The sequence below is a fragment of the Thalassophryne amazonica genome, chromosome 6 (genome assembly GCF_902500255.1).
Source record: "Thalassophryne amazonica chromosome 6, fThaAma1.1, whole genome shotgun sequence".
NCBI lineage: Eukaryota > Metazoa > Chordata > Actinopteri > Batrachoidiformes > Batrachoididae > Thalassophryne > Thalassophryne amazonica.
This window is the reverse complement of record NC_047108.1, coordinates 45,569,464-45,592,360: the sequence shown is the minus strand read 5'-3', so window position 1 is coordinate 45,592,360 and position 22,897 is coordinate 45,569,464. Positions and strand designations below refer to the sequence as shown.

Genomic DNA, 22,897 nt, shown 5'->3' with positions numbered 1-22,897 from the left:
TTGCCCGGTTGATAAGAGGGATTCAATAAAATATGGTGTTTTTATATGGTGTGTGGTTTTATTTTTTTTTAATATGTCCATGTCCTTCTTGATATCAGGCATTTTCCCGTACCTTTTCCCGCAGCTGCTCGCAGTGTGTTTCTGCGTGCACAAATCCATTGCAGCATGTATTTTTATTTTCACAGCAGCTGCGCGATATGGATACACATCCCGCAGCTGCTCGTACTGTGTTCCCGCGTGCATGAAACCGTCACAGCAGCATCGTTCACGCCTGTCAGTCGGCTCAATGTTTTCATGGTTCACTCATACGACCTGTTCTGCCATGATTCGCCCAGATTTGTACTTATTTCTACTATGTGCCCTTAAGAATGTTAATTTTCACTGTTGCTGCACTTTGTGTGAAATTATACTCAGCGCCTTATTATAATTATAATTATACTCAAATTATATTGAGCGCCTTGGGGCAACTGTTTGTTGTGATTTGGCGCTATATAAGAAAAAAGTTGATTGATTGATTGATATCATATATCATATTGATATAACAATATTGAGATGTAATAATTTGGCCATATTGTACAGCCCTATGGTCAACTAGCAGAAAAGTTTGAATATTAATTTACATCTACATAAAAAAAAGTTTAAAGTGGCAGGGTGTTAAGAGGGCTGTAATGGGGGGGGGGGGGGTTGCTGGATGGTTGATGGTCTCGTGGTTAAACACTGGGCTGAGACCGGAGGATCCTCAGTTCAAATCCCAGCCTGATCAGAAAATCACTAAGGGCCCTTGGGCAAGGTCCCCTAGTTGCTCCCGGTGTGTAGTGAGTACCTTCTATGGCAGCACTCTCACATGGCATTATTTGTAAAGTGCTTTGAGCATCTGATGCAGATGGAAAAGTGCTATATAAATGCATCCGTGACTCCCCCCCCCCCCCCCCCCACACACACACACACACAGAAGCTGAAAGGCAAAGAAAGAACAATGTTAAAAAGGCAACGGAGCCCCACAAAAGTTGAAAGGTGCTAAGGCTCTCCTGAAGCTTTGCTCAAAAACAGTCTGAAGGACCTCATGACATGGTTAGATGTGAGGGAGCTTCCAGGCATGTGAGAGGCAAATAAAGAAAAATGCTTAAAAGGCGGGAAGCTGAAAGGTTTAAGCCATGGGTGTCCAAACTATTCCAGAAAGGGCCAAGAGGTGCAGGTTTTCTTTGCAGCCACTGACTTCAGCAGGTGATTTCACTGATGAACTCATCCCACCTAAGCATTAACATCAACGTGATCTTAATCAGTTGAGGAAGACCTAGTCGAAACGCATCTGTGCTCCTGATCCTGTTGGCCTTGCCGTGAGTTATTAAAACATTTATTAAGGACACTTGAGTGTTGCTGGGTTTAATTTTTATTAACCGTTTGAACATTAACACACAGATGCCAAAATGCATTATGGTAAACTGAGCCTTCGATCATGATTTGTTGATTCGTTATATGTAAAAAAAAATAAATAAATAAAATAAAAATAAAAAACAACAACACATACTTGTGTGTTGGTCTTTCCAAATAAATGTGTATTTGTAAAATATGTCATTTTCATTGTTAAAAAAAGGCATTTGCAAAACAGAAAATTCTGTTAAGTTGTAATTCAGGCAGCACAAACGTATGATATAACAGGGTGTCAGTCACACTGCCATCCATAGAGGGCAGTGTTCTATGCATTTTGACCCATCTACTGGATGGCATATTACATACTGGCATATTATGTTACTCTGGTTTTAAATCTTTTATTCATTTATTTTCTGAATTGTTTTGTGTGAGGTGACACTGTTGTGATTTAGCACGATTAAAGTGAATAAACTGAATTGAAGTTGAGGCTCAGTTTAACCCATAGTGTGTGTTAATGTTCAAAAGTTCAGAATTAGTGCATTATTTTAAAATTAAAAGATGTGTTTTATATTTTCACTTTATACAAATGACTTGACATTAATGTAGTTAAACTATCTGGATTAAGTTGGTTCATAAATCAAAACCATAAGTCAAACCTGCTTTCCTTTTGAGGACTTCGGCTTCACGGCTGAACTGCTGCATTCCTGTGGATGGAAATGATGCTTCCTTACAGCAATGAGCAGTGAGCACGAAAACTGAAGGCACTGGCTCATTGACTGTGTTGGGTTTATGATCGTCTTTGATTATGTTCAGAAGCATTGATGTGTTTAAACTCAAAACCGGCCTGTCATTGCCAAGTGTATGGGAGACTGAAGGAATATATATCCTAGATGTGCTTAATTATGCATTACTCATTGTGCTTTTTCCCATTTATCTCATTTTATCATGTGAATGATATATTACTTATATGCATATAGTAATTGAATAAGGTTAATTACGCGATATCTATATGTTCAAATACTGAACTGTATGGTCTGTTATACTTTTGAACTGCGTATTGTGTACGCCAAATTGAAGGCATGTTATGTTTATGATTATATTTGCTTCTGCTAAAACTAGTACTTTTTGATATGCTCTTTAAGTATTTTGCTCATATAATCATTTGCATGGCAGTGCAAACTTGATGTAACCTTTTGCTGAGGTCCAGTAAGATGTGTTGAGAAACAGGCATATTGTGCAAACAACATAGGAACAGGATGTCAGTCAGTACTGTACCTCTGTCAGCAACATAAGGAGATTAAACTTGTTACGCGGGTATGATTACATTTGTTTGTCAGAATGATGTGCAACATTTCTGTGGTATAACCGCGTGATAAGACTTGCTTCAAGACGTCCTTCAAGTTAGCAGTTGTTTGCTCAAACAACTCCTTATCAGCCTAGGCACAGGTGTCATTTCAGGGAAAAGCGGAAGTAAGAAGGCAGCACAGCGCAGTGGGCAGGACCGTGCCCTGAAGCAGATGGATGAAAACCAATCTAAGGAGGACAATGCCCAAGAATAGAGTGATTTTGTCCAGACTAGGTGGAGCAGATTCTTATTATAAAAATGGGGTCCTGGGAAAGATAGTTTAGTCTCATCGGTTGAAATTCTCTCGCTGTTGAGCTGCCTAAGGCTTACGTCAGGGACAGACTGCTGAACGGACCCACAAAGCTTTGTGTATGGTAAACTTACCCTAGTCATTCTGTTACATTTAAATTCTGTTTAATAAATTGCGGTGTGGAGGTCTATCTGCTAGTGTAATTGTGTTCAGTTTTGGTGGTCAAATCCTTCTTTCAAACTGACACACCAGACTAAGGTGACAGGGGCAAGGCAAGGTCACGGGAGACCCCCAAACAGTCCCAACAGAGACAATACTGAAAGTTATCGATTAGCGTAGCTTCAGCTAATTTTTTAGTGGTTTATCATTTAGCATTTTCAAAGTTAACTTTTCAGTTAGCTAATTAGCGGTTATCAAAGATAACTTTTTGGTTAGCTGTGCCCACCACTGGCTATAGCCCACCAACTCATTACAGGCAAACAACAATCCTCCACCAAACAAACCTAATTTCCGCTCACCTGAATCTTGTGTCTGCGAGACAGCCGCGCAAACTCAAACTCACCAATAGTCCCCTTGCTAGCCAGCAAATGCTGACAGTTGACACCAAAAACACAGTGAAACACCAGGTAAACACAGTAAACAAAGAAATACACCAAACAACTAGACTGCTACATATTCCACAGAGGCCAAATCACACAAAAACGCTTTTAGCTCACATCCACCCTCTGAACTCACTCAGATAGGGAGAGAGAGATGTGCACCTCAGGTTTGCTCAGTCATGCATGTGTGCCCACACACACCACACACACACACACACACACACACACACACACACACACACACACACACACACACACACACACACACACACACACACACACACACACTCGCATTGAGAGACAGAAAGACAGAGACAGAGAGAGAGAGAGAGAGAGAGAGAGAGTATGCTCAATTTATTTCCTTAATTTGTCCAATACTGAAAGCAGTACCGTTACAGGCCAGAACTTATCAGGACTCCAGTCTTTAATCATTGAGCCCCAGTGCCATTTAAACCTGTTTTTTTTTTTTTTTTCTGCACCCGTCCCTACTGGAGATTGTGTTCTAATTGTAGAGGTATCACACATGTCACCCTCCTTGGGAAGGTCTGCTAGGGTGCTCGAGAGAAGACGTTGACCAATAGTTGAATCTCTGATTCACGAGGAGCAGTACACAACCTCTTGTTTTGCAAAGATATTAGAGGGGGCTTGGGAGTATGCCCAGCAGTCCACATGTGTTTTATGGAGTTGGAAAAGGCCTATGACACTGGGGTGTTCTGTTTTCCACAACAGAGTCCACAACAGAAACCTGTCTCTCAAGACCAAGGTTGCTGTCTACAGGGCTGTCTGCTTGTCAATCTTGCTGTACAGCAGTGAAACATGGACCCCATACAGATGCCGCATTTGCACCCCGGACACTTCCATACCCGTTGCCTTCAACGGATACTTGGCTGAACTAGTGGCACAAGGCACCGCACACAGAGATTTGACAGCGGGCTAACAATGAACCACTTCAAACTTTACTCTTACAGAGGCAGCTCAATTCGGTTGGACGTACAATATACATGCCGCCTAATCGTCTACCGAGACAGTATTGTACGGAGAACTCTCCAAAGGCAAGCGTTCTGTAGGAGCTCAGCACAAGCTGTACAAAGACCAGCTGAAGACTAACTTGAAGGACTCTGACATTGAGCCAAGAAGGCTGGAAGAACTAGCTGAGAATAGGTGCAGGTGGAGACAGCTGTGTTTGTCAGAACGCAGAAGCGAGAAGGGAAAATGCACCAACCAACTCGGCATCAGGGCCAATACGTCTGTGATGAAAAAAACTGAATCAGGCATCAGGAAGACAACAAATACAGCATAATTTGTCAGCATTAAGCAACAAGAAAACAGAAGAAATACCTAAGGTGATCGCCGGCCACTAGCCCTAAGCTTCACTAAAAGACCCAGAATTTAGATAAAGTTGAGGCTGCAACTCACTCTGTTTCCTAATAAAATGAATTCACTTTGCAGTGTGATATATGACACACGAGCCTCGGCTAAGCATTAGCTGGTCAAATTGATGCCAATGTCTCACTGGACCAAGAGCCATCATTTCAGTCTAATCAGAGTTTAAAAGTAGGAAGTTTCTAGACATCCACTTTTCACTGATGGAAAGCAATCTTCAAACGGATTTTATGTGGATAAGATTACCAGCAGTAAGGTGAGAGACAGGGAGCAAAGCAGGGGGCCTAAGACGGACCTCTGTGGAACCGCCAAATGTCATGTCACTGAGGTTAGAAGTAGTGTTACTATACAAAACACAGTGAGAATGACTGGTCAGGTATGACGTCAACCATGCAAGGGCACTCCCAGCAATCCCAAATGATTTTCCAGCCTATTGAGTAGAATATGATGACCCACTGTAACAAACGCAGTACTAAGATCTAACAGCACCAGAACTGCAGTGGTGTCTGAATTCATTGCAAGCAGAAGGTCATTCACGATTTTTAGTGAGCGCTATCTCTGTGGAATGATATTTTCTAAAAGTAGACTGCAGTGACTCAAAAATATTATTCTCAGTAAGGTGGTCCACGAGCTGCTGTGAAATCACTTTTTCCAAAATTTTAGAGAAAAATTATAGATTTGATATCAGCCTATAGTTTTCATGCTCTAGGGTCAAGATTAGATTTCTTAAGTAATGATTTGACACTGCAGATTTGAAACAGTTTTGAACAGATCCAGAAGTTAATGACAAATTAATAATTTAGAAAACCTGAACTGTATGTGTCAAGCGTGAGCTGGCTGCGAGATTGAAGTAACTGTCTGGATGGGAGTTGGTCATGGTAACAAGTGGAACATGTACACCAATGAAAGACTCGATAGCAGGCTTTTAATGAGCCTTTCATTGGATTCAGGTGTGTTGAAGCAGGGAGACAACTAAGAGTGTCAGGAAGGTAGATCTCGAGGACCGAACCTGGGCACCCCTGATGTACACACACAATTCCTCACCAACAGATCTGTTAGACCCACTCATTCAGGAAAAAGCAGGTCACTCCCATATTAAACTTTGCATATAGGTTGAGACTTTAGGTTACAGGCTGGATAAACCTTACAGTAGGTTGGTAAAGGCAGAGGCTAGCTTAGTGCCACCACAGTCAGGGATTGGAGGGTGCCCAGTTTGCTGAACTATGAAATGCATCTTTGCTGTTATGAAATAGTTCTGTTGGCTTCATGGCACAGTGACCTCCAATGTGCACTGGCCAGGTTTGAGGCTGAGAGTGAAGTGACTGGGATGAGCACTGGCACCTCAAAATTTGAGGCCATGGTCCTCTTTTGGAAAAAGGTGGATTGTCCCCTCTGGGTTAGGGTAGAGATATTGCCCCAAGTGGAGGAGTTCAAGCATATGTGAGGTAAAATGGAGTGTGAGATTGATAAACGGAATGGTGCTGCATTTGAAGTTCTGCACATTGTACTGGACTTTGGTGGTGACAAAATAGTTGAGCCAGAAGGCGAGGCACTTGATTTACCAAACAATTTGTGCTCCTTTCCTCATCCATGGTGATGAGGTTTAGGTAGTGACACAGAGAATAAAGTTGCGGATCGAAGCAGTGGAAACAAGGTTCCTTCATAGTGTATCTGGGCTTACATTCAGGGAAAGAAGCTAGAATATCTTGGAGGGAGTTGGAGCAGAATCAGTGCTCCTTGACAATGAAAGGAAACAGTTAAGGTGGTTCAGATATCTGATGAGGATGGCCCCTGATCATCTTCATAGTAAGTCATGGGTTTGATTCCCACCTGTGGCCTTTGTGTGGAGTTTGCATGTTCTACTCATCTTTGCGTGAGTGTCATCCGGGTGTTCCGGTTTCCTCACACATTTAAAGACATGCAGGTTAGGTGAATTGGAAACTTTTTAATTGTCCAGGTCTCCTCACCACATCCATAAACCTCCTCTTTGGCCTCCCACTTCTCCTCCTGCCTGGTGGCTCCATCCTCAGCATCCTTCTCCCCTCTATACCCTGAGTCCATCCTCTGCACATGTCCAAACCATCTCACCTTTGTTCTTAAAGCTAGGAACCAGCACACTTCATCTCCAGTCCTCAGGCATCCTCTCACGTTCCAAGATTTTATTAAGCAATCTGATTAGAAACTCCAGTGCCATCTCTCCAAGACATTTCCATGCCTGCACCAGAATGTCATCTGGACACCTTTCCACTCTTCATACTTTTCCTAGCTGCCCTCACATCATCCTCCCTTATACTTCCTGATTTACTCTCTCTACATCATCCAGCCTTTTCTGTCTCTCATTTTCATCATTCATGAATGAATGAACTATTATATTTTTGAGTGCAACTGTTTTCATTCCCAATACTGTTTTTCAGTACCATTTCATCTTTTTACAGTGCCAATGCTTACTCTGTCAGTCAAGGTTTTGTCTGTCAATGCCAAATTTTGTACCGTTCCACCATCTATTACAACTGCACTAGACCATCACAGGGGAGGTGATGGTCTAGTGGTTAAGACCAGACGATCCTCGGTTCAAATCCCAGCCTGACCGGAAAATCACTAAGGGCCCTTGTTCAAAGTCCTTAATCCCCTAGTTGCTGCCGGTGTGTAGTGAGTACCTTGTATGACAGCACCCTCACATCGGGGTGAATGTGAGGCATTATTGTAAAGCACTTTGAGCGTCTAATGCAGATGGAAAAGCGCTATATAAATGCAGTCCATTTACCATTTCACAATTTCCTAAACTACAGTTCTTAACTGTGAAACAACTGGCTGCTGTTTGCTGAGATAATTATCCTGCCATGAGTAATTTCTCCCTTGATTCTTTATGCAATTTACTATCCCTTACAAAGAACTACATTTATATTTTCTCATTTTGAATTTATTGAAGGTCACGTTGAAAACCAGGGCTGGGTCTTTACAGACGGCATCCATCTTTTGAAAAGACCCTGCACATAACTTGCACAATACAATGTGAGTGTTACAGTGGGTGAGGTTTAGTCTATATGTTACTGGCTCTCACAGATAGGGGGAGCCCTCCCTGTATCTGAAACTTGCACATGCGTTATGAAAGTGAAACTTAACTCATGTTTAATCTCTAAACCAGATCTCAGAGACTTCCAATCAAATAACAAAGGCTAATACTTGATCATTAACATAAAATAAGGAATTAGCACAAATATTATCTAACACATGAAAAGGAAGAATATTAAGAAATACAGTCAGTCTGGTAGCCTGGTAAACCACACCCACTCACTTGGCAAACACATTTGCTTTTCAAACTGAAAGTTACTCTGGCTGTACCCGGCTGTCAGTCTGCAACAGACGAGGCGTGGCTTTTCCAGGAAAGCAAAAGTTAGAAATTTGTCAGTCAAGAAAAGAAGTGCAAGCAGACAGCATGGCATCTGTTTGTTACTCAGAAGATTTGACTTGTTCAGTTTGTCAGACGATCTTTACTGATCCGGTGATTCTTCTCTGTGGACATTCTTTCTGCAGGGAATGTATTACAGAGTCACTGAAGACACAGGACTTTTGTCCTCTGTGTCACACGGCAGTTTCACTGGAACAGAAATGTCTTCTACCCAGTTATGTTTTGAAAAGCCTTGCTGAAAAGGCTAAAGAAGATGAGAAAAGAAAAAGAGAACATGGAAATTACAGAGAGGTAAGTTTGCGCTGCTCTTAACCGAATCAATTATTAACATGAACGTTTTTCGGAGCTCAAGGAGTAAAGCTGCTGGAACACACTTATTATTATTAGTAGTAGTAGTAGTATTTGTGCTGTTATCTTAACAACCACACTCTTGGCTCTCTATGCACAGGGAATCATGTCAAATCACAGAAATTAAGCAGATTAGATCCTGATTAGTACTTGCATGGGCGACCACTTGGGAATGGCTCATGACCCCCCAGTACCTATACCTGGTCCCGGTGATCACAAAATCATGACAGTAATCAAGTCCAGGTGCAGTAATTTTTTTCAACTATTAGATGCTGTGAGCTTTTTTTTTCAAGTGGTGGTGGAGCCACTGCTAAAAATCTGTCCCCCTGCCGTCACTGCGCATGTGTCATTTTGGAGTATCAGCAGTGATTCACCGATTATCAACTCGTTTCTGCTTAAAACTGACTTTAGTATGATTTAAGAGGTTTTCCTTTGTCATCTGATGACTAATAATCACATTATTCCCTTTGATCGGGTGTAGAGAGTCAGACTAAGAGAGTCAGTCTCAGATGTGCTGTAGTGGTGCTCTGATCGGTCCCCCATCTTTTATGATGAAATAGTGGTGAATTTATGTGGAAACGATTGTTGTACAAAAGCTTCAGATATGTGGCGCTGAGACAGATCATGCCTGGTGTGCAGTTTTTAGTAGAAACAAAGCAATAATCTGTGAATTGCTGCTGCAGCTCTGAAATGACACGTGCAGTGAAGGCACGGGAACTGATTTTTAGGGGGGAGCATTCAGTGTGCGACACCGGATAAACGTTAAAGCTGAGTGAGTGAGTGAGTGTTGACAAAGTACACAGTGGCGAGCAGCATCACGGGCCAACAGTAAGTCTTGAGTAAGCCCCTAGCTGTATAATTGGCTATTTTTAAATGTGAGTACATTAACCCCCAATCTCAATTCTCTTTTGTTCCCCTTCCCCTTGGCCCTACCCCTATGCCTACCCCTTTAAAACAAGGGGTAAGGCAAAGGGGTATGCCTCTAGCCCTATGAATTGAGACACCCCTCCGCCTTAGGAGAAAAAAAAAACTGCCCATGTCAAACTGCCGTCTTCACTGTTTGTTAACATGGCAACCGAAATGCAACTTGTTGCAGTAGCCTGTTTGCTCTTTTTTATTTTCTCGCCTTTCTGTGTAAATGCAAAGAAATAGAAGTTGCAGATTTCTTCGATGCATCGCAATCATGTTAATTAATGTAATTAATAATAATAATTAATGGTATTAATAATTAATTAATTAGTAATTAATTAATGTTAATGATACTAATAATAATTAATTAATAATAGTAATAATTAATATTGTTTGATTAATCATTGATTGATTGATATTCCTGTTTGTTTGGCTCCCTGTTTGTTTACAAAATACACACGTTACAGACCTTGTAATCCAACAGCAGAGATTGATATTATCCAAAGATTTATGAACATACAAATTAACGTGCTTATCCTTTATCATGATTTTCTCCGTTGTGAGATATAAAAGTGTCTTATCATATCGTTCGTGTGTATATGCAGCGCACGAGCAACGTTACGATATTCCTCAGAACGACAATATATACAGCATGCATCCAGCAGCATACATGTTGCTGTTATAGACAACTGCCTGTAAAGTTTTTTGGCAAGTTATAACTTTCTAAAAAGCGCAATTTGTAATGAAAGCCGTTTCATTTGTGCGACTCTTTCGGCGCCATGTTTGTTTTTTCAGAGACAGCGGTAAGCTCCTCCTACCCCTCCAAACGGAGTGTGCATCCAGATTCACTCCAAACGGAGGGGTTAGTAGCCCTCTGCCTACCCCTCCGCCTCGCTCTAAAAAGAGAATTGAGACACCCCTCTGTCTCTTGTGCCCGTGCAAAACAGAGGGGAAGGGGGAAGGGTAAGGGACGAGGGGTAGAATTGAGATTCAGCCTAAGTATTTATGCAGCACATGATAGTGTTCGTGTTCAAAATCAATACTGACTCAATTGTATTTGTTTTTGTCCAAACTGAAAAGATGAATGGCAAACACATAAAGACAAAGCGCAGGTTGTGAAATGTCATACTTCCCCTTTTAGATGGGGAGAAGCACAACTTTTGCTTGCATGCTCTTATATAATCAAAGTTGGGTTGCATCAGCTTTTTCAATCATTTACATGAGACATCAGTTGGACTTTGTGCTGATCGTGAGTTAACCCACTGGAGACGGTTGGCAAACAGACACTGAGTAAGGTTATCACAACTTACATGCAGGCGGTTAACTTACCAAAACATCATAGCTTTTGTTTTTCATGCTTACTTGTGCTTGAGCTCTCAGTGTCCTTATGTCCCTGTGGTGCTCCACTAAAAACATGACTGGCTTCCAAGCCAGTGAGTGTGAACTTGCAGAATTTTGTTTTTGCCCTCCAAAGCTAAATTACCCACCTTTGGTAAACTTTATTGCATCAGTGAAAGTTAGTCATTTGTTATCCTCTGCAATATTATTTTATGTCTTTTCTGTACATGTAACTGTTATTGCTGACAGCTGCTGAGCTCACAGCAGCCAAAACAGAACAGTAACACACCTGCGGTGAATTAAAAAAAATGTAACGCTTTGCTTTCCTCACCCCACCTCAACCAAATACACACAGTCTCTTTCTGTGGATGGCACAAGATAAAAGCATGAATAAAACCTTCTTACCTCTACGTCCCTTCTTATATCTTATTACGAGAACTAAATATGAGGTACAATAGTGTCAGCCAGATTGCCAGTTTCTGTGTTAACAATGTCAAGAAAGAAAAGAATTTGGAATTCTGGTGACTTAGTGGTTAACCCTAATGCCTCACAGCAAGAAGGTTGGGGGATTGCTTCCCATCTTTCTGTGTGGAGTTTGCATGTTCTCTCTCCGTGTCTGTATTGGTTTCCACCCGCAATTAAAAAAAAATATATATATAGCATGCTTATTTAGGGTCTGTTGCTTTTTCTGCACCTGATGAAGGCAGCATCTCTGTATCTGGAGTTGGCTACCGGACGCCGGACTGTGGCTGCCCACTGCTCCTAGTGGTTAGATTATGTGTAACTGTAATTAGGATGGGTTAAATGCAGAGGACAAATTTTTCCTTACCACTGTCACCTGTGTGCTTGCTCAGGGGGGGTTGGTAAGGTTAGACCTCATTCGTGTGAAGCGCTTTGAGGCAGCATTGTTGTGATTTGGTGCTATACAAATAAAATTAATTGAATTGACTGTAGTTGTGAATGTGTTTGTCTGTCTATATGTGATCCTGTGCAAGGGGTATCATCACGCCCCATGATTGCTTGGATAGGCTCCAGGTCCCCATAACCATTAGCTGTAGTAAGCTGGTATAAAATGCTGCAGCCAGACTTTTGACACGACTTTTGACACCCATTTTGGCGTCTCTTCACTGGCTTCCTGTCCCAGTGAGATCAGATTTTAAGGTTCTGCTACTAACCTATAAAATTATTCATGGACTGGCACCTCCCTACCTTCTTCTTCTTCTTTGTCTTTCGGCTGTTCCCGTTAGGGGTCGCCACAGCAGATCAGTCGTTTCCATCTCACCCTGCCCTCTGTATCTTCCTCTGTCACACCAACCACCTGCATGTCCTCTCTCAGCACATCCATGAACCTCCTCTTTGGTCTCCCTCTTCTCCTCCTGCCTGGTGGCTCCATCCTCAGCATCCTTCTCCCTATATACCCTGGGTCCCTCCTCTGCACATGTCCAAACCATCTCAATCTCGCCTCTCTGACTTGTCTCCAAACCGTCCCACCTGAGCTGTCCCTCTGATATGTTCATTCCTAATCTTGTCCATTCTTGTCACTCCCAAAGAGAATCTCAACATCTTCAGTTCTGCCACCTCCAGCTCTGCCCTCCTGTCTTTTTGTTAGTGCCACTGTCTCTAAACCATACAACATAGCTGGTCTCACTACTGTTTTGTAAACTTTCCCCTTCACTCTTGCTGATATTCTTCGGTCACAAATCACTCCTGCCACCTTTCTCCACCCACTCCACCCTGCCTGCACTCTCTTCATCACCTCTCTACCACACTCTCCATTACTTTGAACAGTTGACCCCCAATATTTAAACTCATCTACTTTCACCACTTCTACTCCTTGTAACTGCACTATTCCACTGGGCTCCCTCTCATTCACACACATGTACTCAGTCTTGCTTCTACTGACTTTCATTCCCCTTCTCTCCAAAGCATATCTCCACTTCTCCAGACTAGACTCAACTTGCTCTCTACTCTCACTACAGATCACAATGTCTTTTGCAAACATCATAGTCCATGGGGACTCCTGTCTGATCTCATCTGTCAACCTGTCCATCACCACTGCAAACAAGAAAGGACTCAGAGCTGATCCTTGGTGTAATCCCACCTCCACCTTGAATGAGTCTGTCATTCCGACTGCGCATCTCACTGCTGTCACACTATTCTTGTACATGTCCTGCACTACCCTAACATACTTCTCTGCCACTCCAGACTTCCTCATACAATGCCACAACTCTTCTCTTGGCACCCTATCATATGCTTTTTCTAAGTCCACAAACACACAATGTAACTCTTTCTGTCCTTCTCTGTACTTTTCCAACAGTATTCTCAGAGCAAACATTGCATCTGTAGTGCTCTTTCTCGGCATGAAGCCATATTGCTGCTCAAAGATCTTCACCTGTTTTCTAAGCCTAGCTTCTACTACTCTTTCCCATAACTTCATGCTGTGGCTGTTCAGCTTTATGCCTCTGTAGTTACTGCAGCTCTGCACATCACCCTTGTTCTTGAAAATAGGAACCAGCACACTTCGTCTCCACTCCTCAGGCATCCTCTCACTTTCCAAGATTTTATTAAACAATCTGGTTAGAAACTCTACTGCCATCTCTCCTAGACATTTCCATGCCTCCATTGGAATGTCATCTGGACCAACTGCCTTTCATCCTCTTCATAGCAGCCCTCACTTCTTCCTTGCTAATCTCTTTTACTTCCTGATTTACTCTCACCACATCATCCAGCCTTTTCTCTCGCTCATTTTCTTTATTCATCAACTCTTCAAAATATTCCCTCCATCTTCTCAGCACACACTCCTCACTTGTCAGCACACACTCCTCACTTGTCAGCACATTACCATGTGCATGTTTTACCACCTTAACCTGCTGCACATCCTTTCCAGCTCTGTCCCTTTGTCTGGCCAATCGGTACAAGTCCTTTTCTCCTTCCTTACTATTCAACTTCTTGTACAGCTCGCAATATGCCTTTTCCTTTGCTTTTGCCACTTCTCTTCTCGCCTTACGCCGCATCTCCTTGTACTCCTGTCTACTTTCTTCATCTCTCCGACTGTCCCAAAACTTTTTTGCCAACCTCTTTCTCCTTATGCTTTCCTGGACCTCTTCATTCCACCACCAAGTCTCCTTGTCTTCCTTCCACTGTCCAGATGTCATACCCAATACTGCCCTAGCTGTCTCCCTCACCACATCTGCAGTACTTTTCCAGTTGTCCAAAATTGCTTCCCCTCCAACTAGTGCTTCTCTCACCTGCTCGCTAAATTTCACACAACAGTCTTCCTCCTTCAGCTTCCACCATCTGATCCTTTGTTGAGCTCTCACTCTCTTCCTCTTCTTTACCCATCCTACAAACAACCATCCTATGCTGTCTAGTGACACGCTCTCCTGCTACCACCTTACAGTCTGATTTCTTTTAGCTTGCATCTCCTATAAAGAATGTAGTCCACCTGTGTGCACCTTCCTCCACTCTTATATGTTACCCTGTGCTCCTCCCTTTTCTTAAAGTAGGTATTCACCACAGCCACTTCCATCCTTTTTGCAAAATCAACTACCATCTGTCCTTCCCCATTCCTATCCTTGATACCATATTACTTCCTCATCACCTCTGTTCCCTTCAGCAACATGCCCATTGAAGTCTGCTCCTATCACCACTCTTTCATGCTTGGGCACACTCTCCACCACCTCATCTAACACACTCCAGAAATCTTCTTTCTCCTTCATCTCACAACCTACCTGTGGGGCATATGCACTGATGATATTCATCATCACCCCTTCAATTTCCAACTTCACACTCATCACCCTGTCAGACACTCGCTTAACCTCCAACACACGTTAACATACTCTTCCTTTAAAATGACCCCAACACCATTTCTCTTCCTGTCCTCACCATGGTACAACAACTTGTACCCACCGCCGATGCTCCTGCTCTTGCTTTTGCTTCCCTTCCACTTGGTCTCTTGCACACACAATATGTCTACCTTTCTCTTCTCCATCATATCAGCCAGCTCTCTCCCTTTACCAGTCATACTACCAACATTCAAAGTCCCCACTCTCATTTCCACCCTTCTAGTTTTCTTCTTCTCCAGCTGTTCGTGGCAACGTTTTCCTCCTCTTCTTCGTCGTCTTCACCCAGCAGTAGCCCAATTTCCACTGGCACCCTGTTGGGCAATAGCACCGGTGGCGGACGTTGTTAACCCGGGCCGCGACCGGTCCGGTATGGGAATTCGATTCTGAGTCTGCATCTTTGGGTTGGCTTGTTTTACCGCCAGATGCCCTTCCTGATGCAACCCTCCTCATTTATCCGGGCTTGGGACCGGCACTCAGAATGTACTGGCTGCACACCCCATGTGGCTGAGTTTGGCACCCCCCTACCTAGCTGACCTAATTAAACCTTACGTACCGGCCCGGGCTTTACGTTCTCAGGGTGCAGGACTACTTTGTGTCCCTAACGTGAATAAGAAGTCTGCGGGTCACAAAGCTTTCTCTTATTGTGCCCCTGTTCTGTGGAATGATCTCCCTGCCTCAATAAAACAATCAGATTCTGTGGAGATTTTCAAGTCCAGACTTAAGACGCACTTATGTTCCCTTTCATATGACTAGCATACTGGTACAGTTTTGTTTTACACTTTTTACTCTTTTAATTGATTTATTAGCAATTGGAGCGGGCTGCGGCCTCAACTGTACCTAAATTCTGGGTCTTTTAGTGAAGTTTAGGGCTAGTGGCCGGCAATCACCTTAGTATTTCTCTGTTTTTCTTGTTGTTTAATGCTGGCAAATTATACAATATTTTTTGTCTTTCTGATGCCTGATTCTGTTTTTTCTCTCTGTTTAAGGTGCAGCTCTATCCAGAAATGGGAGTTGTATTTGTGTTGGCGACCCTCCTGTCCTGTGCGCCAATAGCATTTCTTGTATTTGTCCGTGGATTGTTCTGTGAATTGTTCTGTAATTTATGTGTGTAGCATGGCCCAAGCAGAGGGTCACCCCTTTGAGTCTGGTCTGCTTGAGGTTTCTTCCTCAGAGGGAGTTTTTCCTTACCACTGTTGCTCTGGGGGTTAGTAAGGTTAGACCTTACCTGTGTGAAGCGCCTTGAGGCAACTCTGTTGTGATTTGGCGCAATATAAATGAAAATTAATTGAAATTGAATGAATGCGTGTCCAAAGTACACTGAAAAAAAGAACTAACTTAAAAAAGCATTACAGTTGGTAAAACCAGAATTAATTAATTTATATGAACTTAAATGAGCAAGTTACATTAACTGTAATTTACAAACGTAAGTTCAAACAATTTAATTCATTCAGGTTTTACCACCTGTAATGTTTTTTTGTTAAGTTGGTTCATCTGTTCTCTTTTTTCAGTGTAGGTGAGTAGAGAGGTAAAGAAGAGAGTGCAGGCAGGATGGAAGTGGTGGAGAAGAGTGGCAGGAATGATTTGTGATAGAAGGATATCTGCAAGAGTGATAATATCAGTGCTAATTCCTTATTTTATTATTTTAGGTTAATTATCAAGTATTTGCTTTTGTTATTTGTTTAGAAGTGCTTGGAACCTGGTTCAAAGTCTCAACAAAAGAGTTAAGTTTCACTTCCATTACGCATGCGTAACTTTAAGATAAAGGGGAGCACCCATCTGTCTGTCTGTGGGGAGCCAGTAAGATTAGGATTGTGAGACTAAAACCCGCCCACTGTACCTCCTACATTGTCTTTTATAAAAACCAATTGTCGTCCATGTTCGAGGTCTGTCCCTGTGTGGACTGTGTCTCTGGGGACCTGGGCCTGGTTTTCAGCATGACTTCCAATGAATTCAAACTGAGGAGTATATTAATTTTGTTCTTTGTAAGGGGCAGTATCTACAATAAGAACTGGGAGAATTAGCAAGTGGAAAGGGAACTTTAAAAATGATAGACCAGCTGTGCTGTGTGGCTTCAACACAGTGGCATTGGCATAAAGAGAGGAGGTGTGGCAGAACTCAAGATACTTTGAGTTTCCTCTAGAACAGGGGTGGGTAACAAGGGCCCAGACATTGCAGGTTTTTCTTACAACCAATCACTCAGCAGGTGGGTTACTGATGAGCTCCTCCCCTGAACATAAACACCTGATCGTCAATGAAATCACATGCTGAGGTGATTGGTAGCAAGGAAAACCTGCAGTGTCTTCGGCCTTCGTGGCACATGATTGCTTGTCCCTGCTCTAGAATAATGAAGATGGACAGGATTAGATATCAGAGGACCAACCCATAGGATGTTTTAGTATAGAAGTGACCGATGTATGATTAGGATGTTTGGGCAAGTGAGGATGGACTCACCAGGCAGGGGGAGAAGAGTAAGGTCTAAGAGAAGGTAATGAGGGAGGACATGTAGTGGCTGGTGTGACAGAGGACAGGATGAGATGGAGACAGACGATCTGCTGTGGGGATCCCTATCTGGACCAGCTGAAAGATGACAAAGACGAAGAAGTCAGGGAAAGAACAAACAACCTGGACTGAATTGATCTGGATAAAACTGGAAGTGTTCCATTTTGTTCATGCACCTTAACTCCACACTGCATTATGTATCACAGAAAAAAAAAGTAAATTATATTTGTGCCACAACTATGCAAAGAAATAGACTGACATTTCTGGAAAGCTCTCTGTACTACTTGTTTCAAAATTAGACTCACAGGTGATGTCTCAAGCTGTCCAGAAACTGTGCAAATGGTAAATGGACTACATTTATATAGCGCTTGTCCATCTGCATCAGACGCTCAAAGCGCTTTATAAATAAACCCTCACATTCTCCCCAATGTGAGGGTGCTGCCATTCAAGGTACTCACTACACTATGGGAGCAACTAGGGGATTAAGGGCCTTGACAAAGGGCCCTCAGGCTGGGATTTGAACCGAGGATCCTCTGGTCTCAAGCCCAGCGTTTTAACCAGTAGACCGTCACCTCCTCTAATGAAATGATACGACTTTCTCTGCATTTATTTTGAGTCAGGGATACATTTAGTAAAGTATAATGGTTATGGTTTAAGTTCTCTAATAGACCTGGATAGATTCAATGGCTTTTCACAATTACAGATGTGTGGTGTGGTTGCAGAATTCCAATATGGACCAAGTCCAGTTCTGGAATTTTTACATATTTTTGACAAGTGCTTTTTTCTCTTCTTTAGGATTCTGAGTGGCTGTGCCATGAACATGATGAAAAGCTGAAGTTGTTCTGCGTCACAGAGCAGAAGTTAACTTGTGTCATATGTCGAGATGGAGAGAAGCATGAAGGACACACGTTTAATCCAATCAAAGAAGCATCTGCATCTGTGAGGCAGGAGCTGGAGAACTTAATGCAACATGTTTCTGATGACATGTCTACTGTAGAGAACCTCGCCGACTCACAGAGAGAAGAAATAACAAAAAGTGAAGAGAAGTCAAACCAGCTGAGGAACCAAATCAGCACCCAGTTTGAGGAGATGCACCAGTTTCTGAGAAAGAGAGAAAAAGAGATCAAAACTGACCTCAAACAGAAAGAGGATGATGATGTTCAGAAGATGACTGAGAGGTTAAATGATATACAAACAGTTCTGTCTGAAGATGAGGTGCTGAAGAGGAAGGTGACATCAGTTCTTGAGATCAAAGAAACAGAGAGGTTTCTAAAAACCTGCACTGATGAGAAAATGATAACGAGAGAACATTTGTTCAAACCCAGATCAACAGATCTCAACGTTGTGAGTTCAGCTCTCAATCTGGGGCCTTTTGAAAGTCACCTACAGTTCTTTGTTTGGAAGGAGATGCTTCAGATTATCAAACCTCGAGAAGAAAAACTATCACTCACATGTGAGATTAAAAATTTGAATGTGTCTGATGATGGGAGAAGTTTGTTTCCATCAGCTAGCATACTTCCTAAACATTTGTTCAGTCAGAAACAAGGTTCTGGCTCCTTTACTTTTGGTTCCATACATGCACAATCCAAGCGACCTGTTATTGGTCGCAACTCTGGATTGGGCCAAACCATGACTTCCTCTGTTGTTGCCTCTGAAAAAGATTCTCATCAAACCACACTCTCCTCTCTTTTTGGTTCCACATCAAGTGAAACCAAGTCCCGTCCTGTTTCTGGTTTTTCCTTTATAACAACCCCGACCATGTCCAGCTCTGTTTCTGGTTCCACATCAAGTGAAACCAAGTCCCGTCCTGTTTCTGGTTTTTCTTTTGGAACAGCCTCGACCACATCCAGCTCTGTTTCTGGCTCCACATCATGTGAAACCAAGTCCCGTCCTGTTTCTGGTTTTTCCTTTATAACAACCCCGACCATGTCCAGCTCTGTTTCTGGTTCCACATCAAGTGAAACCAAGTCCCATCCTGTTTCTGTTTTTTCTTTTGGAACAACCCCGACCATGTCCAGCTCTGTTTCTGGTTCCACATCAAGTGAAACCAAGTCCCGTCCTGTTTCTGGTTTTTCTTTTGGAACAGCCTCGACCACATCCAGCTCTGTTTCTGGCTCCACATCATGTGAAACCAAGTCCCGTCCTGTTTCTGGTTTTTCCTTTATAACAACCCCGACCATGTCCAGCTCTGTTTCTGGTTCCACATCAAGTGAAACCAAGTCCCATCCTGTTTCTGGTTTTTCTTTTGGAACAGCCTCAACCACATCCAGCTCTGTTTCTGGTTCCACATCAAGTGAAACCAAGTCCCATCCTGTTTCTGGTTTTTCTTTTGGAACAACCCCGACCACGTCCAGCTCTGTTTCTGGTTCTAGCAGATCAAATGAAGACAAGGCCCCTTTTGTTTTGTTGTCCTAGCACAAAGATGGCTGTTCTTTTGTATGCACTGCATTCAGTGAGTTCTGTTATCATTCTCTCACTTCAGGACAGCATTACTGGGAAATAGAGGTTGGGGAAAGGCATTTTTGGAAACTAGGAATAATAAACTAATGTGTGAAATATGATGGCCAAAAATATGTAGTCTGCAATAAAAATGTAATCACAGAGATCAAATTTACATACAGATCACAAAGAAATTTTTATCTTAACTGCATGTCCAAGGACATCCAGTAACATTTTTGTTGTTATGTAATGAGGCCAGAATATATAAACTTTACACTTTTTAATTACAGTACAAAAAACAAACACAAACAAACATTAAAAAACAAATTCTGTTCTTTTTTTTTTAGATGTATGGCTTAATGGTGGCCTATTATTGCAGTGCCTCAGTACCAACACACAGTCAGGGGGTTGTAATCTGGTGTTTTGTTTTGTTTTTAACCCCGAAAAAAGCAGACAGTAGTCTGGACATCAGAAAACTTGAGAATGTGAAGGAGCTGTCCTATGGAGAGCTCCTTGAACTGCATGTCCAAGGAGCTCTCCCATGATGGAAGCAACATGAAACATATTCACACTCTCAATATCTCATACATCTACAAAAAGAATAGAATATCATCAAAAAATGTTTTTTTGTTGTTTTTTTGTGTTTGTTTTTTGTCCTGTAATTAAAAAGTGTAAAGTTTCTATATTCTGAGCTCATTACATAACAACTAAAATGTTTCAGGCATTTTTGTTTATTTTAATTTTAATAATTACAGCCTACATTCCCCCCCAACCAAAAAATAAATAAATAAATATTATATATATATATATATATATATATATATATATATATGAGGTCTGTGAGGAAACTATCCAACCTTTTTATTTTTTTTCAAAAACTATATGGATATGAATCACGTGTGATTGCATCAGACAAGCTTGAACCTTCGTGCGCATGCGTGAGTTTTTTCACGCCTGTCGGTTGCGTCATTCGCCTGTGGACAGGCTTTGAGTGAGCACTGGTCCACCCCCCTCGTCGGATTTTTATTGTCAGTGAAATGGCTGAGAGACTGCCGCTTTGCTCCATGAATTTTTTTTCAGAAACTGTTAGAGACAGCGAGTTGGAAACCATTCGAAAGATTCAAATGGATTTGGGTGAAGATTCTGTCAGTATCACATGGATTAAGGACCATTAAAACTGGATTAAAAACGGCCCACAGCGGCAGAGGGCGCACCGCGCCCCGAGCGGCCATCAACAGGCTGGAACGAGCAGATCACTTCCAAATTTAAGATGCAGGACGTCGTGTGACTAGCAGATAAGTTTCAGAAGAGGTCGGGATCAGCACTTTGTCGACACATTCCACTGTTAAAGGAGATTTTGTAATGAAAGACGTGCGGAGGATTTCGCGCGTCGGCACGGAACTGCTCATTGCACGCAACAAAAAAAAAAACACCTCCGTGTTGGAAACCATTCAGAAGATTCAGATGGCTTTTGATGGCTTTTCAGTCGAGTGAGTATCCGAGAAATTGTTTAACAGCTGGACATGTTCCAACTTGTCCTGTGAGACTTCCAACATGGAGGTGTTGTTTGTCCAACGGCTGTGGTTTTCAAAGATATCTGAAAAGATAATGAAGACTTTATCTTCGATAATTAGCGGTTATCAGATTATCGGAAGTGCGCCCACCACTGTGGTTAGGGTTGGGGGTTGGGGGGGGTGGTGGTTTGGTAATCCTAAGATTAAAAAAAAAACCCGTCACAAAAATGTAACACATTTCGTTACAGGAACATGAAAAAAACCTCTTGAGACTGGGTTGGAGTAGTCACACCATGGTCAGCAAAGCAATTACTAGTAGTTCGGATCAGGGAGACAGACACCCTCTCTACTTTTAAGATTAGGCTTAAAACTTTCCTTTTTGCTAAAGCTTATAGTTAGGGCTGGATCAGGTGACCCTGAACCATCCCTTAGTTATGCTGCTATAGGCTTAGACTGCTGGGGGGTTCCTATGATGCACTGGGTGTTTCTTTCTATTTTTGCTCTGTATGCACCACTCTGCATTTAATCATTAGTGATTGATCTCTGCTCCCCTCCACAGCATGTCTTTTTCCTGGTTCTCTCCCTCAGCCCCAACCAGTCCCAGCAGAAGACTGCCCCTCCCTGAGCCTGGTTCTGCTGGAGGTTTCTTCCTGTTAAAAGGGAGTTTTTCCTTCCCACTGTCGCCAACTGCTTGTTCACAGGGGGTCGTTTTGACAGTTGGGGTTTTTCCATAATTATTGTATGGCTTTGCCTTACAATATGAAGCGCCTTGGGGCAACTGTTTGTTGTGATTTGGCGCTATATAAATAAAATTAATTTGATTTGATTTAGTAGGGGGCAGGTGTAAAGTCCTACTGGAAAAACAAATCAGCATCTCCATGAAGCTTGTCAGTAGGTGGAAGCATGAAGTCGATGGCCACATTGACTTTGGACTTGGTAAAATGTAATGGACCAACACCAGCAGATCACATGGCAGCCCAAATGCAATTGTATAGAGGTGTAGTTTTTTTTTTAACATACTTTTCTATAGTTTGTAATTTTCTTTGTTGTGTACTGTTTCCCCCAAAAACCAAGAACATTGTTTTTTTTTTTTGTTGTTTTTTTTTTTTTACATTTCTGTAGTTTGACATTTTCTTTATAGAGTACTATTTCTCTCTTAAAATTATAAGAAAATATGTCATGTATTCTTTGAAATGCATTAAAACAGGCATTATTAAATTTGAGAACTGCACTACAATCAATATTAAATTGTTTTAATGTTAATATGAAAATAAATAGTCTCACAAATTCTCTGCTCTCATATGGACCTGATGCTCACCTTTAAAAGCATGGATGTTCAAACTTGCCTTACTGTGCTCAAGCTCACGTTTGTCTCTCCTTGTTTTTAGAATGTTCAAACATGGTGTTTATCGTCAAAAACTGATATCCACTCAATTTTTACATTTTAAAAGCATTTTCCTTAAAGTCTGGTGGAATATGTGAAATGACAAGGTCTTGTTACAACTGTGTGTGTATGTATGTATGATTAGATACAGTATATTCTGAATAAACTATAGATAAGGGGTCATTCATTATTTTCAAGGAAGTACAAAGTGTACTACGGGGGTCAGTCACAGTGTACATCTTACATTCTCACTGAATGTGGACA

General features: G+C 42.0%; 1 protein-coding gene across 1 annotated transcript; it reads left to right on the top strand.

Annotated features, from left to right (window-relative positions):
- Positions 1 to 8,357: 8,357 nt before the first annotated feature.
- On the top strand, positions 8,358 to 20,322 carry LOC117512137 (serine-rich adhesin for platelets-like). The gene is made up of 2 exons (XM_034172116.1): positions 8,358 to 8,648; positions 18,092 to 20,322. Exons 1-2 carry the CDS (start codon positions 8,385 to 8,387, stop codon positions 19,709 to 19,711), a joined length of 1,884 nt encoding a protein of 627 aa, XP_034028007.1. The 5' UTR covers positions 8,358 to 8,384; the 3' UTR covers positions 19,712 to 20,322.
- The last annotated feature ends 2,575 nt before the right edge of the window (positions 20,323 to 22,897 follow it).

Coding starts and splice junctions, on each gene's coding strand:
- LOC117512137 (XM_034172116.1), top strand. CDS start 8,385: ATGGCATCTGTTTGTTACTCAGAAGATTTGACTTGTTCAGTTTGTCAG. Junction 8,649..18,091: donor AACATGGAAATTACAGAGAG/GTAAGTTTGCGC, acceptor TCTCTTCTTTAG/GATTCTGAGTGGCTGTGCCA.